General features: G+C 50.0%; 1 protein-coding gene across 14 annotated transcripts in view; it reads right to left on the reverse strand.

Annotated features, from left to right (window-relative positions):
• DLG1 (discs large MAGUK scaffold protein 1) overlaps positions 1–21,815 on the reverse strand; it is an 85,251-nt gene that overhangs the window by 19,645 nt on the left and 43,791 nt on the right. For 5 of the 14 annotated variants that reach the window (XM_081190116.1, XM_081190113.1, XM_081190106.1 and 2 more), the window contains 10 exons: positions 20,120–20,209; positions 18,667–18,720; positions 15,909–15,959; positions 15,113–15,237; positions 14,215–14,384; positions 13,465–13,604; positions 11,418–11,562; positions 10,439–10,565; positions 4,448–4,604; positions 3,698–3,800 (listed from right to left, as the gene is read on the reverse strand). In XM_081190116.1, coding sequence (XP_081046242.1) covers positions 3,698–3,800; positions 4,448–4,604; positions 10,439–10,565; positions 11,418–11,562; positions 13,465–13,604; positions 14,215–14,384; positions 15,113–15,237; positions 15,909–15,959; positions 18,667–18,720; positions 20,120–20,209 — 1,162 coding nt within the window. The remainder of the gene's footprint in view (positions 1–3,697; positions 3,801–4,447; positions 4,605–10,438; positions 10,566–11,417; positions 11,563–13,464; positions 13,605–14,214; positions 14,385–15,112; positions 15,238–15,908; positions 15,960–18,666; positions 18,721–20,119; positions 20,210–21,815) is intronic. The other 9 variants (XM_081190108.1, XM_081190107.1, XM_081190119.1 and 6 more) reach the window with 3 other exon arrangements.

A 21,815-nucleotide genomic window follows, 5' to 3' on the forward strand; every position in this document is an offset into this window, starting at 1 on the left:
CAAGGAGAATCCTTTGCACAGCGTGGCACCAGGGGCTCTGTGAACACTTCCTGGCCAGCCAGCCAGAGCAAAGAGCCGGCAAAGGGCCCTTGCAGGGGCAATTCTGGCGGAGATTTTTTGCAACGACTTGGTTGCCACCTGCAAGAAAACACTCCAGCTGCATCTCCCTCCTTCCTCCCACTCTAATCTGCACTAACTGGATTGCCTTCTCCAGCAAGACAAAGCCCCGACCTGGGGCCCCTGCTAACCCTGGCAGTGCTGCGCTTGCTCGTCTGATCTCATGGCGCTCTCTACTCACATGCCTCTCTCCAGCTGACGGGTCCAGCCAAAGCAAGCCAAGCACCTTTCACTAAAGCAGCCAGGAAGCAGCAGAACTCACGGCAGCTCTGCTTCTCAGTCCTCCTGGGCAGAAGCCGCACCTCCGCCGTCTCTGCCTGCTGCCCACGTGACTCGGATTAAAGCCAGTCCAAGCTGGGAGCACATGCAGAGCAAGGGAAGGGGAGCCCATCAGGACCATCACCTGCTCCAGGAGGTGCAGAGAGGCTTGTGCCAACGGCAGCCTTGGCAATCCTGACTTCCTCCCCCACCCTCCACACAATTGACTGCAGAGTCCAGATCACGATCCCATCAAAGAGAAACTGGACATCTCTTGAAAGGACACAGTGGTCTCTTTCATACCACGGCCAGAAGGAGAAATCAGCAGTGAAGGTCGTAGGCTTGGATGAAGAAACACAAAGCACCTCTGGGGAAAAGGCAGCCTGGGTGCCGGGAGGGGCTTCCATGCCCAGCTCACCCAGCCGCCCGCCTGCTGCTTCTGCCCATTACGGAAATGGCACACATCCAACTTGGGCGCATGGCGACAAGCAGCTCCTTCCTTCGACAGCAGCGCCACCTGCTCTGCTGACAGCGGCTGGACTCCCAGGAGCGCCAGACCCAGGGGCCAGGGGCTTGGCCGCCTCCTGCAGGGCGGAGCTTTGGAGATCAGCAAGTGGGGGGAACCTGGCTGGCTCAGACCCTCCTTTCTATGGCACAAGCCTATTTCTCAGGCTCCTGCCTGAAGTGCTATTGGAAAGCAACACTACAAGTAACTTAACTTAGTGCACAGAAAGTTGAATTTTACCTGGGAACTAAAGCTTCCCACCTCCAACTGGCACAGATAACCAGCGTAGACGATTGTGATCGGAGAGCTGGTGCTGTGCTGTTTTCACTGTAATTATCAGTATGTTCTTAATAGACCTTTTATATTTATATCAATAGATAGTTTTAATTCTATGTTTGTTTTCCAATGATAGCTTCATTCTCTCTATGTGTTTTTGGCCGTTCCTATTTTATCTGTAAGCTGCCTTGAGCCCGTCAGGGGAAAAGGCAGGGTATATGTCAGGGAAGAGTTACAAATTTCCAGTTTCTTAGAGGGAGAAAGCAGTGAATCTAATAGAAGAGAGGCGCTGCCCAATTTCTGTTCTCATCCTGAAGCAAAATTCTTAACCAGAGGTACCATTTCTGGGTTAGTGGAGTCTGTAACCCAAAGCATTTGTAACCCAAGGCACCACTGTACTTTAACTTCCGATTCACCGCATTGTACCTTTTACACCTTATTTATCTATATGAACTTTCTTATTTTTTCCGTTACTTATCAAGAGTAATTTTTACTTTTATGGTTTCCTTGTAATTCAAGATTCAATCTAAATCTGTCAGGAGATTTGCATTATCACAGTACTTTTTGAGATATTCTTGGAATATTGTCCAATCTTGTTTTGAACAGCCAACTCTCTGCCCCGGAAGAGAAGATGTTGGGAGCAAAGGTGTTTCTGTTCCTCTTCAAACGTAGCTCAGTGCAGATTCTGGGAGCTCGTGACCAGAGCCTGCAAACTGGCCTTGCAAACAGGGGGAAGGATTGCTGGAGGAGACTGAAGAGAGTGAAGCCTGTGTCTTTGGGAACCTGAGGGTGTGGCTGACTGCTCTGCTGGAGCACAAGATCAGATGGGGAGGAGTGTCAGCTGAGAGGAAGCCAGCCTGAGGGAGCAGCCAGCAGCCAGCAGCAGGCAACCTTAACTCAGTGCAGATGCTGGGAGCTTTCCAACAGGGATGTTTGCAAGGGTGTTTAATGGGAGAGTTCAAGGGGGAGGCCCAGAGTGCTGTCTCTCGGTGTGCATAGGACCAAGAGAGATGGAGGGTGAGGGAGCTGCTGCAGTGACCTGCAACACCTGCGCTATGTTTGTCTTTAAACCAGATTTTGAGGGGGAGGGAGAAAACACAAGACAAATGTCAAAAGGACACCTGACACTGGGGATAAGAGCTTCATTGGTGCACAGGAGACTGAGGTGGTGCTCTAGAAACCTGCTAAAGGGCAGGAAGGAAGCAGCTGCAGGGAATGTCTCGTGGTTTCAGTTGTCTCTACACAAATGCACAGAATATGGGAAACAAGCAAGATGAACGGGAGCTTTTAGTACAGGATGGCAACTATGACCTGGTAGGCATTACTGAAACCTGGTGGGATGAGACTCATGACTAGAATGTAGGAACTGAGGGGTATAACCTGTTCAAAAGGAACAGACCACACAGGAAGGGAGGAGTAGCAGCATTATATATAAAGGATGCGTACATTTGAAGAAATCCATGACCTGGAGCATGAAAAACAGACTGAGAGTATATGGGTAAAAATTGTAGGAGAAACAGTGACCTTACTGTCAGTGTCTGCTATAGACTGAAGCCAGACTGAAGACTTGGATGATGCCTTATTAGAGCAGATTAGTATATCTCTTATTTTTGAATGTTTGCTAATTATGGGGGACTTCAACTTCCCCAATAACTGTTGAGACTCACGACTCTGCCAAGAATGACAAATTCCTCTGCTGCCTCACTGATAATTTTATTTCCCAGAAGGTGGAAGAAGCAACAAGCAGATTATCTATCTTGGTACTCACCAATAGGGAGGAACTGATCAACAAAGTGGAAGTACTTGGAAACTTGGGAGAAAGCGATCATGTTCTCCTGGGTTTCAGGATACAGAGGTAAGGGAAAACTGAGTGTACTGTGGTCAGACACACACTCTGGACTTTAAGAAGGCCAATTTCAAAAAGCTGAAGGAGCTACTGGGTGAGATCCCAGGGTCAGAAATACTCAGAGAGAAGGGAGTCCAAGAAGGATGCGAGTTTCTAAAAGGAGAAATATTGAAGGCCCAAATGCAGACAATACCAACAAGAAAGAAAAGTGGGGGGCATCAAAGGAAACCAACGTGGCTGCACAAGGAGCTTACGGATGAGCTGTGAGTTAAAAAGGGCATGTATAAGAAATGGAAGAAAGGGAGCATACATGAGGAGTAGCCAACAGTTGCAGGGGGGAAGTCAGGCTGGCGAAACCCTTTAGGTTAGTCATTGGCACAGGAACAGGATTCCGCTACAGACTCCAGGAGCAAGACACATCCCTTGGCCACTTGCAATGCCGACCTCACCTGCCCTGAGCAACTGGCATTGTTCCAGCACGTGGGCGGGGGGTTGCAGTGTCCTTCTCTGAAACACTGACCCATGGTGGGAAACCAACCAACTCGGGGCTTCATGTGGGCACATTCTGCTCACGTTCAGAGATGTTCTTTCTGCCTGCTCTTGCCAGTACCCTAACCCCCTTCCCCTCCCCCCACGCCTTAATCAACGCAGCTTTCCCCTGCAGGACAGGTGGATTAACTCAGCAATTCACTTGCCTTCTGGACGGTATTGAGCCACTATGGTGACAGCTTGGCCGGCGTTTTTCAAGGCAGCAGCTGCTTCTTCGTGAGTTGCAGCTTTGAGGTCTACACCATTTACCTGCAAAACAAATGTAAACACAGAATATTTAGGAAAGCAAGGAGGGACATTGCGCAGAACGTGAAGGCTGGGGTCTTTGAGCAGGGGCAGGATGCTGCAGACTCCGGCACCTTCTGCTGACCTATCCTAGACCCTCAAAATTATGTAAACTGCACAGAGAACTTGGTTGGTGGATGGTTTATAAATATCACAGATAAATACATAAGTAATAAAAAGGCAGTGTGGTGTAGATTGTAGAGCGCTGGATTCTAGGACTTGGGAGACCAGGCTCAAATCCCCACCTGGCCATGAAGCTCGTTGGGTGACCTTTGGCCCATCACTGCCTCTCAGGCTAATCTACCTCACAGGGTTGTTGTGGGGAATAAATGAGGAGGGGGAGAACCATGTAGGGCACCTTGAGCTCCTTGGAGAAAAGACTGGATACAATGCAATGAATAAATAAAGCAAGACCTTCCAAGGGACAACCTGTGGACTGAGATGCTGGTGAGACCCAGAACTGTCCCCCTGGTGGTTCCAAGAAGCACACTGCCCCACACTCAGTGCCCCACATGGGCTGCCTACATGTTGCCCACCTTCCTCAAGGGTCAAAAAAACAAGCAGAGTCAGAGAAAGGGAGAGTCCTGCTCTTCCCCTTTCAGTCATCTTACTGAAATTATACGGTCTCCTTTCCTGAGCTCGCCACTTAGATCTGCAGGCCCCCCTGCAAGGATGAAGGAGACAAAGATGCCTTCGCCGTCTTCTCCTCCCACTATGTTGAAGCCAAGCCCTGTGGATCCTCGATGGAGCACCAGCTTCCGTGGCTCCCTGAAAGATGGAGAGAATTCCCGTCATTAGCCTGCCAATATTAGGGCTAGAACTCAAAACACCTTTTTAGATTTCAGTCAGTTAACGACAACAACAATGGTAATAATAATAGTAGTAATAACTGTTGTTTTATTTGTACCCCGTCCATCAGACTGGGTTGCCTCAGCCACTCTGGGTGGCTTCCAACATATATAAAAACATAATAAAGACAAGAATAAAGAATAAAGAAACTGCCAGTCATGAAACTGCGAGGCTGGTCAGAGTCAGAAGCCAAGGCTGTCTTGGCCAGACAGGGCCTAAGGGGAATACGGTGACCCTTCCTTCTCCCACCTGCCTGGGTCTTGCCCACTCCTCTGAAGCTGATCCGCCTCCACCAGGTGGACCAGGTCCCTGAGCGGTTCTGCCTGGCGAAGCCTTGTCAGCAAAGAGGAGGCTGTTGAATGGTCACTTTAAACTGAAGGTTCGTTATTGTTTCACAAGTTGTGTATGTCTTTAAGAGCCAGGGCAAAATAACGAGACCCAGTCTTACAGCTGTGAAACATAGCAGGTGCTGCTGAGTTTTGTTAATCAAGCTTAATCATGTTTAGCCTGGAGAAGAGGAGGTTAAGGGGTGATATGATAGCCATGTTCAAATATATAAAAGGATGTCACATAGAGGAGGGAGAAAGGTTGTTTTCTGCTGCTCCAGAGAAGCGGACACAGAGCAATGGATCCAAACTACAAGAAAGAAGATTCCACCTAAACATTAGGAAGAACTTCCTGACAGTAAGAGCTGTTTGACAGTGGAATTTGCTGCCAAGGAGTGTGGTGGAGTCTCCTTCTTTGGAGGTCTTTAAGCAGAGGCTTGACAACCATATGTCAGGAGTGCTCTGATGGTGTTTCCTGCTTGGCAGGGGGTTGGACTCGATGGCCCTGTGGTCTCTTCCAACTCTATGATTCTATGATTCTAAGCTGTGTCAGCAATTGGGTCTAGTATATAAGGAGCAGCACCTAGCTCCTCTCCCATTACCCTGGGGGATGGGTTGGTGGTTGGGTCATGTTTGCTGTTATCTTTAGTGTAAAAGGAGTTTTTGTTTTTGTTATTAAAACCTTGTTTAAAAAGGGACTCAAAAAGTACTTAATGCATGGTCTCCCCAGCAAGCTCTCTGAAGCTACTAAACTGCAAATAGCTAACAGGGTTCTCACAACTTCCACCATAGAGCTTCAGTATGCTGATGACATGTATGTGTATGTGCACTTTGGTTTTTGGTATACTGAGCGATAAGCCAAGTTTCCTGTAAGCTTCTGTGAATACATTTAGGATGGCCTACCGCTCAATATCCCAAAAACCAAAGTGAAACACCAACAAGCACAAAACAACCCTTCCACAGTGCCACAAATCCAACTTAATGCTGTAACGTTTCTTCTCCTGCCTGGGCAGTTATATTTCCACACATTGATGCCAAAATCCAGCATCGCCTGAGCTCTGCAAGTGCAGCTTTCTCCCAATTGAAGCACAGAGTGTTTGAGAACCAGGACTCTGGCAGGGAAACCTAAATGCTCGTTTACAAAGCTATTCTACTACCAACTTTACTACATGCTTGTGAAACATGGACCACTTATAAACACCATCTTCAACTCCTCAAAAGACTCGATCAATGGTGTCTCTGAAAAATGTTACATATCACTTGGGAAGACAGGTGAACTAATGTCAGTGTAGTGGAAGGAGCAAAGATCACCCATGTCAAAACAATGATTCTTCAGCCTCAACTTCATTGGACTGGTTGTGTTGAACCATCGGTGAGTTGTTCCAGGAGCTCTGCTAGCACCAGCTGAATACGCAAGATAAACTCACAATTGGTGGCAGCTGTAACACTAAGCTTTCAAGCAACACACTTGAGAAGCAGGTTAATTGACCAGCTCAAGGAAGGGAGTTGTTGTCATCCATGGGAATGGGATACTAGGCTCCAGGCCTAATTAGAGCAATATCAGCCACCTGTGGGGAACCTTGGCTGGGGTGGAGATCATGGCCACCTGTGGGCTGCCCTACTGTATCAAGTACATTTGCTCCAGTGCCTGGGGGCAGACAAGCCATCTTCTTGCTGGGGAGTCCGCCCCACAGAGTGCTGGAAACAGGGGCAAGGAGGGAGCCTTCAGACCTTTCGTGGTGATTTTGTTTTTTCCTAATAATAATAATAATAATAATAATAATTTATACCCCGCCCATCTGGCTGAGTTTCCCCAGCCACTCTGGGCGGCTCCCAATCAGTGTTAAAAACAGTACAGCGTTGCATATTAAAAACTACCCTGAACAGGGCTGCCTTAAGATGTCTTCTGAATGTCAGGTAATTATTTATCTCTTTGACATCTGATGGGAGGGCATTTCACAGGGCGGGCGCCACTACTGAGAAGGCCCTCAGTCTGGTTCCCTGTAGCCTCACTTCTCGCAATGAGGGAACCGCCAGAAGGCCCTCGGCGCTGGATCTCAGTGTCCGGGCTGAATGATGGGGGTGGAGACGCTCCTTCAGGTATACAGGACCAAGGCCGTTAGGGCTTTAAAGGTCAGCACCAACACTTTGAATCGTGCTTGGAAACGTACTGGGAGCCAATGCAGATCTCTCAGAACCGGTGTTATGTGGTCCCGGCGGCCGCTCCCAGTCACCAGTCTAGCTGCCGCATTCTGGATTTATGCAGTTTCCGGGTCACCTTCAAAGGTAGCCCCACGTAGAGCGCGTTGCAGTAGTCCAAGCGTGAGATAACTAGAGCATGCACCACTCTGGCGAGACAGTTCGAGAGCAGGTAGGGTCTTAGCCTGCGTACCAGGTGGAGCTGGTAGACAGCTGCCCTGGACACAGAGTTAACCTGCGCCTCCATGGACAGCTGTGAGTCCAAAATGACTCCCAGGCTGCGCACCTGGTCCTTCAGGGGCACAGTTACCCCATTCAAGACCAGGGAATCCCCCACACCAACCCGCTCCCTGTCCCCCAAAAACAGTACTTCTGTCTTGTCAGGATTCAACCTCAATCTGTTAGCCGCCATCCATCCTCCAACCGCCTCCAGGCACTCACACAGGACCTTCACTGCCTTCACTGGTTCTGATTTAAAGGAGAGGTAGAGCTGGGTGTCATCTGCATACTGATGAACACCCAGTCCAAACCCCCTGATGATCTCTCCCAGCGGCTTCATATAGATATTAAAAAGCATGGGGGAGAGGGCAGAACCCTGAGGCACCCCACAAGTGAGAGCCCAGGGGTCTGAACACTCATCCCCCACCACCACTTTCTGGACACGGCCCAGGAGAAAGGAGCGGAACCACTGTATGACAGTGCCCCCAGCTCCCAGCCCCTCTAGACGGTCCAGAAGGATGTTATGGTTGATGGTGTCAAAGGCCGCTGAGAGATCCAGCAGAACTAGGAAACAGCTCTCACCTTTGTCCCTAGCCTGCCGGAGATCATCAACCAGCGCGACCAAGGCAGTTTCAGTCCCATCGTGAGGCCTGAATCCCGATTGGAAGGGATCCAAATGGTCCGTTTCCTCCAGGCGTGCTTGGAGATGTTCGGCAACCACCCGCTCAATCACCTTGCCCAAGAATGGTAAATTTGAGACTGGGCAATAGTTGGCCCAATTGGCCGGGTCTAAAGATGTTTTTTCAAGAAGCGGTTTAATGACCGCCTCTTTCAGCGGATCTGGGAAGGCTCCCTCACAGAGAGAAGCATTCACCACCCCGCAGAGCCCATTGCCCAGCCCTTCCCGGCTCGCTTTTATCAGCCAGGATGGGCAAGGATCAAGGAGACAGGTGGTCGGTTTCACTTGTTCAAGCAGCCTGTCCACATCCTCGGAGGTAACAGATTGGAATTGATCCCATGTAACAGGACCAGACAGAACTCTAGCACACTCCCGCCCTGGCCCTGCTCCCATGGTGGAGTCTACCTCCTTATGAATCTGAGCGATTTTATCTGCAAAAAACTTTGCAAAAGCATTGCAGGAGATCTTGGGGTCCCTACCAGACCCCGGTGGTACAGGTGGTTCCAATAGATTGCGAACCACCTGAAAAAGTCTCCTGCTGCTGTTTTCTGCAGATGCAATGGAGGCGGCGAAGAAGGCCCTCTTCGCTGTCGCCATTGCCACTTGGTAGGCTCGACGTTGAGCTCTAACCCGTGTCCGGTCTGATTCAGAATGAGTTTTCCGCCACCGGCGCTCTAGCCGTCTCAACGATTGTTTCATCACCCTCAGCTCCGGGGGAAACCACGGGGCTGTCCGGGCTCCATGCAATCGGAGAGGGCGCTTCGGAGCCAAACAGTCAATAGCCCTGGTTAACTCCGCATTCCAGCGTACCACCAGGGAATCAGCTGAAAGGCCATCAACATGGGATAAAGCATCCCCTACCACTCTCTGGAAACCATTTGGATCCATTAAGTGGCGGGGGCGGACCATCCAAATCGGTCCCACCTCCCTGCAGAGGGGAAGGGTTGCGGAGAAGTCCAGTTGCACCAGGAAGTGATCTGACCATGGCACTTCTTTTGTTTCGCTTTTGGTTAGTGTCAGATCACCAACATCCATGGTGGTGAACACCAAGTCTAAGGCATGTCCACGGCTATGGGTTGGGCCAAACTTATTCAGGGACAGCCCCATGGAGGCCATGCTTTCCACGAAGTCCCAAGCGGCCCCTTGTAAGGTCGTGTCGGCATGGATGTTAAAATCCCCCAGGACAACCAAGCTAGGTGTCTCCAGGAGAACATCCGCCACGACCTGAAGCAGCTCGGGCAGGGAATCCTTGGTGCAGCGGGGAGGTCGGTACACCAGTAGGAATCCTGTACTGCCCCTATTGCCCAACTTCCAGAACATGCACTCAGAAAACTGGGTCTTCCCAATAGGACGCCTGGTGCAGACTAATGACTTCCTAAAAATCACTGCAACCCCCCCTCCCCGCCCACATGACCTGGGTTGCTGTGCGTAAGAGAAACCTGGTGGGCAAGCAGCGGCAAGGACAGGCCCATCTGCTTCATCCAACCAAGTCTCTGTTACACAAGCCAGGTCAAATCCTCCATCCACAATCAGGTCGTGGATGGCAGTGGTTTTATTCATCATTGACCTGGCATTGCACAGCAACACTTTCAGGTCGTGTGGGTTTCCCTTGCTGATTACTGTATCCTTCCGGTCAGGACCAGACCTGGAGGCAGGGATAGTCCTCAAACAATGACTCAACCTGCCTCCTCGGTAATGACATGGTCATTAAAAGCTTCCCTAAACAGGGCTGCCTTCAGATGTCTCCTAAAAGTCTGGTAGTTATTTTTTCCTTTGACATCTGGTGGGAGGGCGTTCCACAGGGCGGGCGCCACTCCCAAGAAGGCCCTGATCTGTAATAAACTACCAATCAACCTGGTAGCGTGGGAAGCCTTCTTTGGGAATCTGCGTTTCTGGATCCCTGTGAGCCCACCTAAGGCTCTGCGGGATAGAACAACTAGGTATGTTGTTCGGATGCCTGATTATCGTCTTCCAAAGCAACTACTCTATTCCGAACTTAAAAATGGAAAGCGTAATGCTGGTGGTCAACAAAAGAGGTTTAAAGACTCTCTCAAGGCAAATCTAAAAAAAAGTAGTATAAACACTGACAACTGGGAATCACTGGCCTGCGAGTGCTCCAACTGGAGAACAGCCTTGACCAAAGGTGTCATAAAGGTGTCATGGACTTTGAAGAAGCACAAACTCAGGATGAAAGGGAGATACGTGCTAAGAGGAAGGCATGATCACCTCCTGCCTGGAAACCTATGTCCCCACTGCGGCAGGACGTGGGGGTCCAGAAGAGGAAGAGGAGCCTTGAGGGACATTCTGCAAGGGACCCAGCCGCTCCCTACCTGGTGATCTCATCGTCTCCCAGCATCCCTTTGGGGATAGGGGAGTATCTCCCTGGCGACGCTGGCGGAAGGGTCTGCCCCAAGTAGGTTGATGGGCTGGTGTGGTTGTCGGCAGGCTGAGAATAAGCTGGGAAGGAGAGAAATGTAGATGGTGAACTCTGTGCAAGTGCCATATGTAGGAACTTAACTTATTGGCACATCAGAAAAAACTGTGCAAACCATTTGCGCTGAAGCCAAATCTTTTGCTTTCAACTCTGTCAGTGCCTCCTTCCCCCACAAGCTGCTTCCTAACATCTGGGCCAAGCCGCCTCCTGCACTCACGGGGAGAGAGGGGGAAGCTGATCTCCCCAACAGCTGGCTGGGGGGCTGGCTTCTTTGGTTGGCCATTTAGAGGGGCTAAAGTTGTGCAGAGGATCCAACATTCCTTCAGCTGGACCACAGCTTCCTTGTAAATGCCTGCTGAGTTTTAAGTTATAGCATGCCTCAGTGTGTACCTACAGGTGCATCTATCTTAATTTCAAGGAGACAGCAGGGGATGCTGCCACTGGGTGGAGCCTGGGATCTCCTGCATGCAAAGCTACAGCCCTAAGAAAAACAACTCTCTGCACAGATACAATGAACTTGGGAGTTGTATCCAATTAAGTCCTTCCTACTCAGAGTAGGCCCATTGAAAATAATAGCCCTAAGTTAGTCATAGCCACTGTTTCAACAGATTGAAGCCTTGTTTTCTCTTAAAAACCTAATGAGATGAACACATTTTCCCATATACAGGCCACCTTGAGATTTTGTAATAATTAAGTTACTATTTCTTGAAAATTATTGCTTATGTCATCTTTTACATAACCGAAAAAAGGAAACAGACCAGCAGGCATAGAATCTGAAAATCTCCTTTTACAAGCACACCGTACAAGGTATGAATGCCTCAGTCAACGGAAGGAGCCAAAGTGCAGTAATCGCCGGTTGCCAGAGAACAACTCACCGTTGGTGATGTCTGGCGGGGCGTAGCTGTCGTTCATGAACATGCTGGTGGGTTTTGCCACTTTCAGGTAAACAAAGTCGGAGGTGTTTTTTAAGGCAGTCACTGCTTCTTCATGTGTCACTTCCTCTAAGCAAACGCTGTTGACCTAGAGAGAGGGGGGGAGACCAAATGAACTCATCCCTAAGAAGTCTCTGATCCCACACGTACAACAGTAGGGAAGGAGCCTGCGCTTTGCTCAGAATTCAACCTCCGCTTCTGTGTCTAGAAGGGCCTCAGCTGTCCACTCCCACTGGAAACAGCTTTCACTGGCCTCAACCAACATGGTCCTTTAAAAAAATGCCAATTTGGGACGTCCAGGAGCATTGCGTTCCAGGGTGGTCCTCTGTTCCAAGAAGCCCCCACTCTGGATGGCTGTCGGATGAAGGACCCTTCCTCAAAGGTGCTCTCAGAGGAAGACAGGGCATTTACCTTGCAGGGCCTTGTGCAGGTGGGGTCCCTTGGGTGCCCCCTCACAAAGTCCTCCTGAAATGGTTACCCACTAACAGTTTCTCAGACTCCCTTCCTGTGGAAGTGAGTTCTGGCACTGGGATCCGCCCTGTTTCTTCTGCTGTGAAGACAGGCACAAGAGATCCGTTCAGATTCCCCACAATCTCCTTATCCTCCTCTGACTTGCTTGCCACTCAACTTTAATAATTATACTACAATCTATGGCCTTTTAAACTATGGTGGGGTATTGTTTTTCTTTGTTATTATGATGCTATTTTTCTGTTATATTGCACGGTGCCCTGTGATCTTCAGATGAAAGGTGGTATAGAAATTTAACACCAACCATCCTAATCTGAGGGTCCAACTGCTGCCCCAACAGTATCCTGCTACTAACACCTTTAAAGGACTTCTTCTTGTTGGTCTTAATGCTTTTAGCAATGTGCTCCTTATTTTTTTTATTTATTTTTAAGCATCTTACTGTCCGCTTGCACTTTTTTGGCAAAAGTTGTGTTCCTTCTTGTTGCAGGATGTGCCTACAAAGTACAGCAGGGAGCTCAACGTGAGCCCCCAATTCTATTCTCTGCCCACTGCCTGCTGGAAACCACCGCCGGGTGGAATCCTGCTTCTAAGCTGCCTGGTTGACCACAGCAGGATGCTGGCCCAGATGGCTCTCCTTTGGCCTGATCCAGCACAGAGCAGCTCTGCTCTTCTTCTCACTGTACTTTTTCATAAAGGCATTACAATGGGGGCTGAAGGGCTTCCTTTGGGGTTTGGCTTCATTCTCATTATTCCTTATCAAGAGCTGTCTTCTTAGCTGTCTTTAACTATGCTGCTATATTATGTAATCCTAATCTCTTAAATCTCCTGTCATTTAATTATCAGGACTGCTTCCATGTCCACATTTCCTCTCAGTTATGATGCTCAAAACCATAATCCAAAACAAAGTCCCTTGTTTACAAGCCCAGTTCCGGGCCAGGCCCTGGACAGCGTGATTAAATGGCACTGGCTGGATTCTCCCAGGAATGGCTGAGAGAAGCACAAGGCCCTTTTCTGCGCTGGGAGGAGGCAGGGGCCAGCACATGAGCCCTACGGCACAGACCTCGGGGTTTTCTATAGTCAAGCATATCTTGTTATCGGTTCTCTACTGCTGTCTTTGTACATTAGAGCCTCTTCTGTGGACTGACAGTGGCCTCTTAAGGACTGTCCAGCCCTCCCATGTTTGACTTCCCATATTGCAGCGCCATTTAGAGGATTTCCTTAGCTGTGCAAGGTGTTCTGAGTCCAGGGCTTGTTTCCCAGCAAAGAAAACTGGATACACCTGGCTCTGATAAGCCAGAGGCAGTCAAGTGAACTTTGCAGTCTTCTCCATGATAAACCTGCCAAGACGCAGCAGGCAACACTGCAGAGACTCAGGGAGACCCCCAAGGCAGCTTTGTAGCTTAGAAATGACTCACTGGCTCCCAAGAAAGAGTCCTGCATGAAAGGAGGGCAACCCCTGGCTTTGAGGACAGCCTCTGTGGAGCTGTGCCAAAAACAGAGGGATACTGCAGCTTCAACTCACAGCCATCAGTTTGTCTCCAATCTGGAGCTTGCCATCCTTGTGTGCTGCACCTCCTTCAATGATCTTGGTGACATAGATGCTGTTGTCTCCAGGAATGTGCTGGTTTCCAACACCCCCAGCGATGCTAAACCCAAGACCTGCTTCAAGAGAGCAAAGACCGTCATCAGCACAACTTCCGCAGTCTGTCTGCAACTCTACAACCAGCTTGCATGTTAAAGTATCTGACCACAGCCCAGAGGAATGGTAGAGCTGGAAGGGACCCCGTGGGTCATCTAGTCCAGCCCCCTGCAATGCAGGAATCTTGGCTAAAGCACTTGTGACAGAGGGCCATTCAACTTCTGCTTAGAAACCTCCAAGGAAAGAGAATCCCCAGCCTCCTGAGGGAGACCGTTCCACTGTTGAGCCGGGGACTCTGGAGCAGGGAATGATCTGGTGAGAATCAGGCAAGGGCAGGGACACCCCCACCCCCCCCAGTCCATGTGCTGGAAGGCTCACAGTCACCCACCAGTGATAACTTGGGAGTGAAGGTTGCCCACAGCCTTCAAGGCCACAAGGCATGGGCTCTCTTCCAGCTTCTACAGGAGCGACTGGAATTTCCAACCAAAGCCACGCACTGCTGTGTGCAGTCCAAATGCCACCCCCTGCTCAGGCCTTGAGAACTGCAGGCAGGCTAACCACCACAAAGAGGAGCTGCAGCCACTCCCATCCCATCCCTAAACTAAGCATGGCTTGCTCCCTTCCGCCACAAACCTTTGGGGCCTTTCACGAGCTTGATCTCCATGATTTTTTCCGTTACTTGTTTTCTTCTCTTGACATGCAGCCGGACTACGGAGCCTGCCTCCTTCAAGGCTTCTACGGCTTTGCTATGCGTCACATCACGGACGTCCACCTCGTTGACACGCAAAATGCAGTCGTTCACCCTGCAGGTGGAGAGCAAAGGTGGCCCTGAATGGCATCCAGGTACACACACACACACGTGCTTTTGTCCTCTCAGAATGCTAAATCCATGGGCTCATTGAATGGAACTCAATGAAGGAAGATGGAAGGTAAGACGAAAGTACTTCTTACACAGCACACACACACACAAACTAAAATTCAGTGTCATAAGATGGTCACAAACTTGGATGGCTTCAAAAGAGGAAGAGACAAATTCATGAAGGAGAGGGTTATCAATGGTTATCCTCTTTCTCCACCGTGAGAGGCATTAATGCTTCCAAAAACCAGTTCCTGGAAACCACAAGCAGAGAGGAGCTGCTGTTGCACTCAGGATTTGCTTGTGGGCTGCCCATAATGGGCACCTGCTGGGCTAGAAGGGGGCCCTTTGGTCTCGGAAGGCCTCCAGTGACACTGGCCTAGAGCGCCCCCCCCCTCCCTCTGGGCCTGCTGCCTGCGGCTGATGGGAACACCTGGAGGGGCACAGGTTCCCCAGTTCTGCCTGATGGCCAACCCTGGAGAGACGGCTAATGCTGAAGGCTCCAGGCTGCTGCAAGCATCCTCCTAAGAGTCAGGAATCAGGACTGGATGAATCCCACACCAGCTCAGCTTGCTTTCTGCAGGAACAGCAGCCATGCTGCCTCTTTTCCCGGACTGTTGCGAAGATGGACATTAGATGGAGCCAAAGCCTGGAACACAGAAGGAACTGACGTACCGCAATCTTCCATCTTGGGCAGCAGCTCCTCCCGGGATGATCTTTGTAATGAAGATACTCGAGTCGTCCCCAATGTGGGGGTTGTCCGTACCTCCTGCAATGCTGAAGCCAAGTCCTGAATTGCCCTGGAGGAAGAGAAGCAAAGCACCTGTGATCGACCTAGAGGGATACCGACTTCAAAGTATACTTTTGGATGAGCTAAGAGGGGTTGTCAGCGTGTGGAAGGAAGCAGAAAATGCCGTATGGTGCCAACATTTCCATTTGACAGGGAAAACTGTCAGCTCCACAGGAAAATTAACAGTAAAAGGAATGACTTTAAACTTATTTCATTATGATTGTTGAAACAGCACATGAAGGTCTTGGCACTAGTGAACTCTCCCCCATCACCTTCCTGATGCTTGATGATAGCCCAGGAATCCGTCTGGCAGAAAAGCTTGCAGCTGGAACTTTCCATCTCGTTCATTTGCCACAAGGGCTTATATCCCCCACCCAATGCAATGGCAGCTGGACTTTGAGCAAGGATTTGAGCTGTGGCCCTTCCAACAGGCTCTACTCCAGGAGCCACGTGTGTGAGGAATGGCAGCTCCAAAAAGCCACAGCAGTAGTAGGATGGGTGCCATGAAGCCAGGCAGACCTGCCTCTCCTGCCAGGCAACAGAGCTCCTCTGGCAAATGGGCACTAAGAAGCCATAAGAGCAGGGCAGCAGCCAAGAGAGGGAAGCAGAAGCAACCCCTCCCAAATAGGGAGAAAAAACAAATCCCTTGGGAAATCAAAGGTCGTAGGAGCTCCTCCTTACCCTTTCCAGTGTAATTTCTTCATATTCAAAATCTGCATCTGTGCCATTGACCTACATGAAGACAAAAGCATGGAATGTTTGTGGATTCTTCAGAGGAAGCGTGCGCCCCATGGCCCCGGCTGATGGCTGCTGACACCATGTTTGATGGTTCACTCTGCTTGGCGCAACTGCCGCGGGGAGCATGCAAGGGGAGGAGAGATTGCGAAAATATTAAGAACTCCCCTTTCCTGCTGGTGTGTGCATGCGCACTAGAGACAGAAATAAATACCAGAAGGCCCCCCCCCCATTCCAGAAAGAGAACATTTTCTTGCTCAAGGAGCAGAAAAACACAGCAGAGCAACAGGTGCTGACAGACCCAGGGACTGACTGGCTAACTTGAAAAACACCAAAGAGTTTGCCATCTGACTTGTCCACCTTCTTCAGAGACTGACTCTTCCTAGCACTCCCTTTGGGTAGATGAGGAAAGGAAGCAGTCGCCAGCTTAAGACTAGTGGTGTGGATTTTCTGGGGAAATGTGACTGCATAAACTGTGAAGAAAACTTTCTGCTGCCTAAATTTGACTTACTGTGTTTATTTGACATATTTAATAAACAAAACTTGAAAAGTTTGCCATGCTAGTTCTATGTGCTACCGAAATATTTGGATAGTTTGTGTTTTAACAATAGCTGCAAAGTAGCAGGGGAGTTCAATAAAAGTGCTGCTGAAATGGAATTCAAACAAATCCAAAGTTTTACACAATTGGGTTCCTTCATTACAAATCTTTAGGCACCAGGCAAAAACTTCCCTCTTCTCCCAGGCCTTGGGCTGATTCAACACTCTATGGCCTTATAAACTGGGGGGGGGGGTGTTCTTGTTATTATGGTGTGTAGTTTTGTGTTTTTATACTGTAAACTGCCCTGTGATCCTCTGATGGCTTATCAATCTCCTTGTTCTGGAGGTAAAACCAATGCGAAAGAGACGCAATCCTGAGCTCCTTGGTGGCATGACTAGATTCAATCAAAATCTCCACACAGCCCTCAGCAGCCAGTCCTGGGCATCCCTGCAGCTTGTTCAAAATGCAACAGCTCAGACCTTTAGGTGCCTAAACAGCTGCTTGAAGGACCACTCCTGTTCAAGCCACCAGTCAAGCAAAATGCCACGTTTTGCTCCTTCCCGCTGGAAGCAGGCTCTGCGCTCAACATGTGATCCTGCTTCCAGGGCAAGAGGCTGCCAGCCCAAAGTCATTAACATGTGGAACCTGATCTCCTCCAGGCTGGCTCCAGACAAAGCAAAGGCTCTCAAAGGAGTCCTTGGTGTTGCATTACTCCGCTGGCGAGGACGACAGGTCGGGAACAAACAGCCCTCCGCCGAAGGTGCTGCTGCTGTGCTTCTGCACTATCTGAACACAGGAAGCAGAAAGAGCCGGCCCGAAATGGGTCAGCCGACTGAGGGGTGGGGAGGCCACTTTTAAGTGCACCTGACGCTTCTGGAGCGTGGCAGCTGCAAAGACCACTGTGCATTGCACTGGGCTCTGGCCCTGCCGGCAAAGGAGGGTTGTAAATGGCCCTGTGCCAAAACAGGGAACACCTCCGTCATGTGAGAAGCCATCCTGGGACTTGTGAGGAACGATTCTCCTCCACTGTCTCAAGATGAGCATAAGAATGGAAGAGAGTGGGGTCATCCAGGGATTTGGAATGTGCCACTATCAACGTGCAGATGGCACGTAACTCTGCTTCTCATTCACACAGGCATCAACAGCCCCACATTCATCACCTGAGGCCTCCTTTGAGCGGTGGATGGCAGCATGGGATCAGGCCTTCTCAGTGGTGGCTCCCCAACTGGGGGATGCTTTCCCTAGACAGATGCGCCTTTAGGCACAGTGAAGATGTGCACCTTTTAGATGAGTGGAATGGGAGCTGTGCTATGTTACTGCAGGATGGGCACTTTATTAAAAAAAATATTAATTCTTTAAAATCATTTGATGTGTTTTACATTTGGTATTGTATGCTTTTTAAAAAAAACCTGTAAGTCACTTTGAGACATTTTTTCCTGTGGTAAGCAATTAATTTTATTTTATTTTTAAATAGTTATTAGCCAGCATGTCTTGCTTGCGAGTTTCCAAAGACATCTGTCCAGCTGCTGTTGCCAACAGAATGTTGGTCTAGGGCAGGTGTGGGGAACTGTCCTCTCCCGGTGTTGCTAAACTACAACTCCCATCATGCCTGCCAATTGGCTATGCTTGCTAAGCCAATGGTAGTTGTAAGTTCAGCAACCTCTCAAAAGCTCCCCAATTCTAATCTAGTGTAAACTTTGGGTTGAACCAGCAAGACACTTTGCATGCTGCCTTTGAGCCTGGAGTTCCATTTGGCTTCCACCCACAAAACTCCGTGGCAGAGCCCTCTTCCCCTTACACCCCGGTCTGGGCATCTATCTCAGCTGAGCTAGGAGCTGATGGCAGATGCCACCCCATCGTGGGACAACCAATGCCCAGTGCTAGCTCTGCATTGCAGATGCCTCAAACCTATCAAGTGTAACTGGTTCACCCCCAACGTCTAACATGGCAAGAGATTTTCTCTCTTTCCCCACCAGAGAGAGCTTTCTTATTTCCCTGCAGATAGATAGATAGCCCAGGTGATATGGGAAGCTAAAGCATAACTACGTAAATGTGGATTCACCACTTTTTTTAATTAAAAAAAAATTAGCATAGCACAGAGCATATGTTTTCACTGAGCTTCATTGGAAAGACATACAAGGCAATCAAATATCAATAGACACTTACGTAGGTTGGGGTCTCCAAAGTTTCGGTGTTCACCACCACTGGAGGAGGATTTGCCTTTGGAATAAAAATATAACAGCCGTGAATTAGAAGGAATGCCCAAAGGGAGCCTTGTTTCTTTCTGGGCAGATGACTGCCGCTCCCTTTAAGGGTTGCCCACTCTGCAGTGCAACAGGGTCAAGCTGCTTGCTCCTGAAAGCAAATACCAGGGGACACCCAGAGGAGGAGGCCAGTTGCAGCTGAAAGAGCAAAACGGATCCCTACCAAAGCGGTTAATAAACTGCAGCCCATTTTGAAGCCAGAGTGCAACAGGCATGCTTTGCTGACGCAATCCCACAACCTCCCCAACCCATATATTTCTCTGCTCTTGTGAGAAGACAAATGTTATGTGCTAGAGCAAGAGCTGGCATCCCTTACTGCCTGCTTGCACTCCCCAACCCACCTTTTAGTTCTCTTCATTTGGACATGACTTCTTCTTTGACTCTCCTCAAAAACTACTAATGTTAGACTGTAAGCTCCTTGGGACAGGGACCTGTCATCTTATTCACTATAAAGCACCAGGACACTGGTGGTGCCATACAGTAAACATTAACAATTATTTTTCCAGGCTTGCAATCTGCTTTGCCTCTGCTATAGTCACTGCTCTGTTATATATTGCTGCCTTTAGTATGTACGGATCTGTTTGAAGCGCAGAGTAGAAATCTATATAATAAATTCTACTATTTTATTTTATGATTTCTAGGTCGGCCAGTGTCAAAGGGTCTAGCACCATCTGCCTGGGCACCGGTCAAGCCTACAAGCTGCTCACCTTCACATTCCAGAACAGGAAGCAGTTCTGATGCAACTGCTCCAGACCAACAACTTAGAGAGTGCTTTGCTGAGCCAAATCTAAGGAGGCATCTTTTATGTATGTGGAGAATGACTCAGCTGAGAAACGAATTAGCCTGGATTAGCCAGCCTACCCATCTGCCTTTTACAGCAAGGCGCGCCGTGAGTGCCAAGGCCCACTTCCCCTCCTCTCAGTCGGACCATGAAGTCAGCGGGCGTCTCCCTAGAAGAGCCTGGCCTCGATGGAGCAGATGGAGCAGTGGGAGCAGCTCCCCCAGCACCGCTGTGCAGCAGGAGTCCTGAGAGGTCAACAGGCCAGCGTCTTCATGGCAGGGGCCACAGCAGTTGAGCCAGGCGCCTGGGCAGCGGCTCTCCACATGGTCAGGCGGTGCTCAGCTCCTGCTTGGCCTGGGGCCTTCTGCAGGAGAAGCCTTCCCCTGCCACTGAGATGCGCATGCAGTCAGCCCAAGGAGGCAATGCAACCCCTCCATTCTGCAGGATGCCCAAAGGGGAAGAAAAGGCTACGCTGAGTTCCAAGGACCCCAGGACCAAAGGGGCATGCAATCACAGAGACAACCATAGCAAGACAGGCCCTGGCATGCCAGGGGGTGGGGTGAGGAATAAAAACCTGTGAGATGGAAGATGGGATGAGTGTGGTCTCAGCAGGGACTGGCAGGACAGAGACAACGGGAAGAGAAAGAGGAACAGCTTCTGGTATCTAAAAGCATGAATGGAGAGAAGTCAGGAGTTGAATCTAAAGGTTGCGGGTGGAAGAGGCACTCCCCCCCCCCCCGGGCTCTCGCGGATGGAACTGGCCGCAGAGCAGACATTCCCCAAATGCTGAAGGATCGCCTAAGACCCCAGCCCACGTGGCTCACATTGGGGGCCGTTGTAGGCAAAAGTCCAGCAGGGGCTGCTCCGAAGACAAACTTGCAACCCCAGCATCTTTTGGAAAACACAAACATACACCCACATTCCCCTTTTCTTCTCACCAGCAAGGCACAACACAGCGGCTCATCAAGTGATTCTGAGGGTCAAGGCTTCCTCATAAAAGGGGCTGGACTAGCTGACCCCTGGGGTCCCTCCCAACTCTGCAATTCTAAGTCGGCTCAAGCTCCACAAATTCAGGAAACTGGAAGCGAAGGCTGATGCCCCTTTACCAATTGTGCCCCTTTACCAATGAAGATGCTGTGCAGTGTTGAAAACCACAACGGCTTACCAGTTACTTTCCATGTGCCCCTTCCTTGGGCTTTCAGACCCCAATCCATAGGAGGAGGCTGGAGTGCCTGGGTGGAAGCACCTTTTCCTGTGTGCTGGGAGTGGGCCCAGGCCAGTATGCAGACTGCGCTAGACCGCGGCAGAGGGAGGTCTCCCTCGGAGAGGCACTGCTGCAAAGGACCCCAGGAGTCGGGGCTGCAGCTGTGTTTCAGAGACCCAGGACAACATGGAGCATTTTTGCCAGTCCCAGGCTCTCCCGGATCTGGCACTGCAAGGAGTAAGCAAGCACAACCTGTGGCACATCTCTTCTAGTCTTCTTGGCTTCCAGTCAGCTGGATTTGTAGAGCTGAGGACAAGGTGAGGTAGACTTAACTGTGGCCTGAAACCAGCAGGCCTCTCCCCCTCCCCCCCCTCTGCACAGCCCCCAGCCCCCTTGGCACTGGGGGGGGGGGAGCTGGAGTCCAGCAACCAGTGGAGAGCCACAGGTTCCCGATCCCTGTGCACCCCCAATATTTTTTTTTACTTTTGGGGGGGGTTTTGTTAAAAGGAAAAGAAAAAATACAGATACAAACAATGGTTTTCCTATCAGATAATATCTTATAACCTAGTTCATATGTTAACACACACACACACACACACACACACACACACACACAAGACAATCAAACTCCAGTGTCCATGGCTGTACAGAGGCTATATGAACTGACATCTTTTTATCACTGAATTTCTCTGGTTTTGAAAAGGGAAATTGTCATTACAATGTTAGCGATTGCCGCTGCAGGATCCCTGGCAGGTGGCCATCCAGCTGCTGCTTCAAAACTTCCACGGAAGGAAAGGCCACCCCCTGGAGAGGCTGTCCATGCTGCTGCTGAGCAGCTCTCTGTCAGAAAGCTCTTCACCTGCCTAGTGGGACTCTGCCACTGGTTCGAGTCCTGCCTTCAGGAGCAGCAGGAGGCAGGCAGGCTCTTACTGTGTGCTTGCCTGGAAAAGCCTCACGGGGCCAAAGGTGGGCCAGGCAGACATCACTATCCTGCTCGCTCAGAAGAGCACAGCACCCACCACTCTAAATTCTGACTTTCCTGGAAACCTTCTGGTGCCAACGGGTC

This window comes from Podarcis bocagei (assembly GCF_964188305.1).
Source record: "Podarcis bocagei genome assembly, chromosome: 4".
NCBI lineage: Eukaryota > Metazoa > Chordata > Lepidosauria > Squamata > Lacertidae > Podarcis > Podarcis bocagei.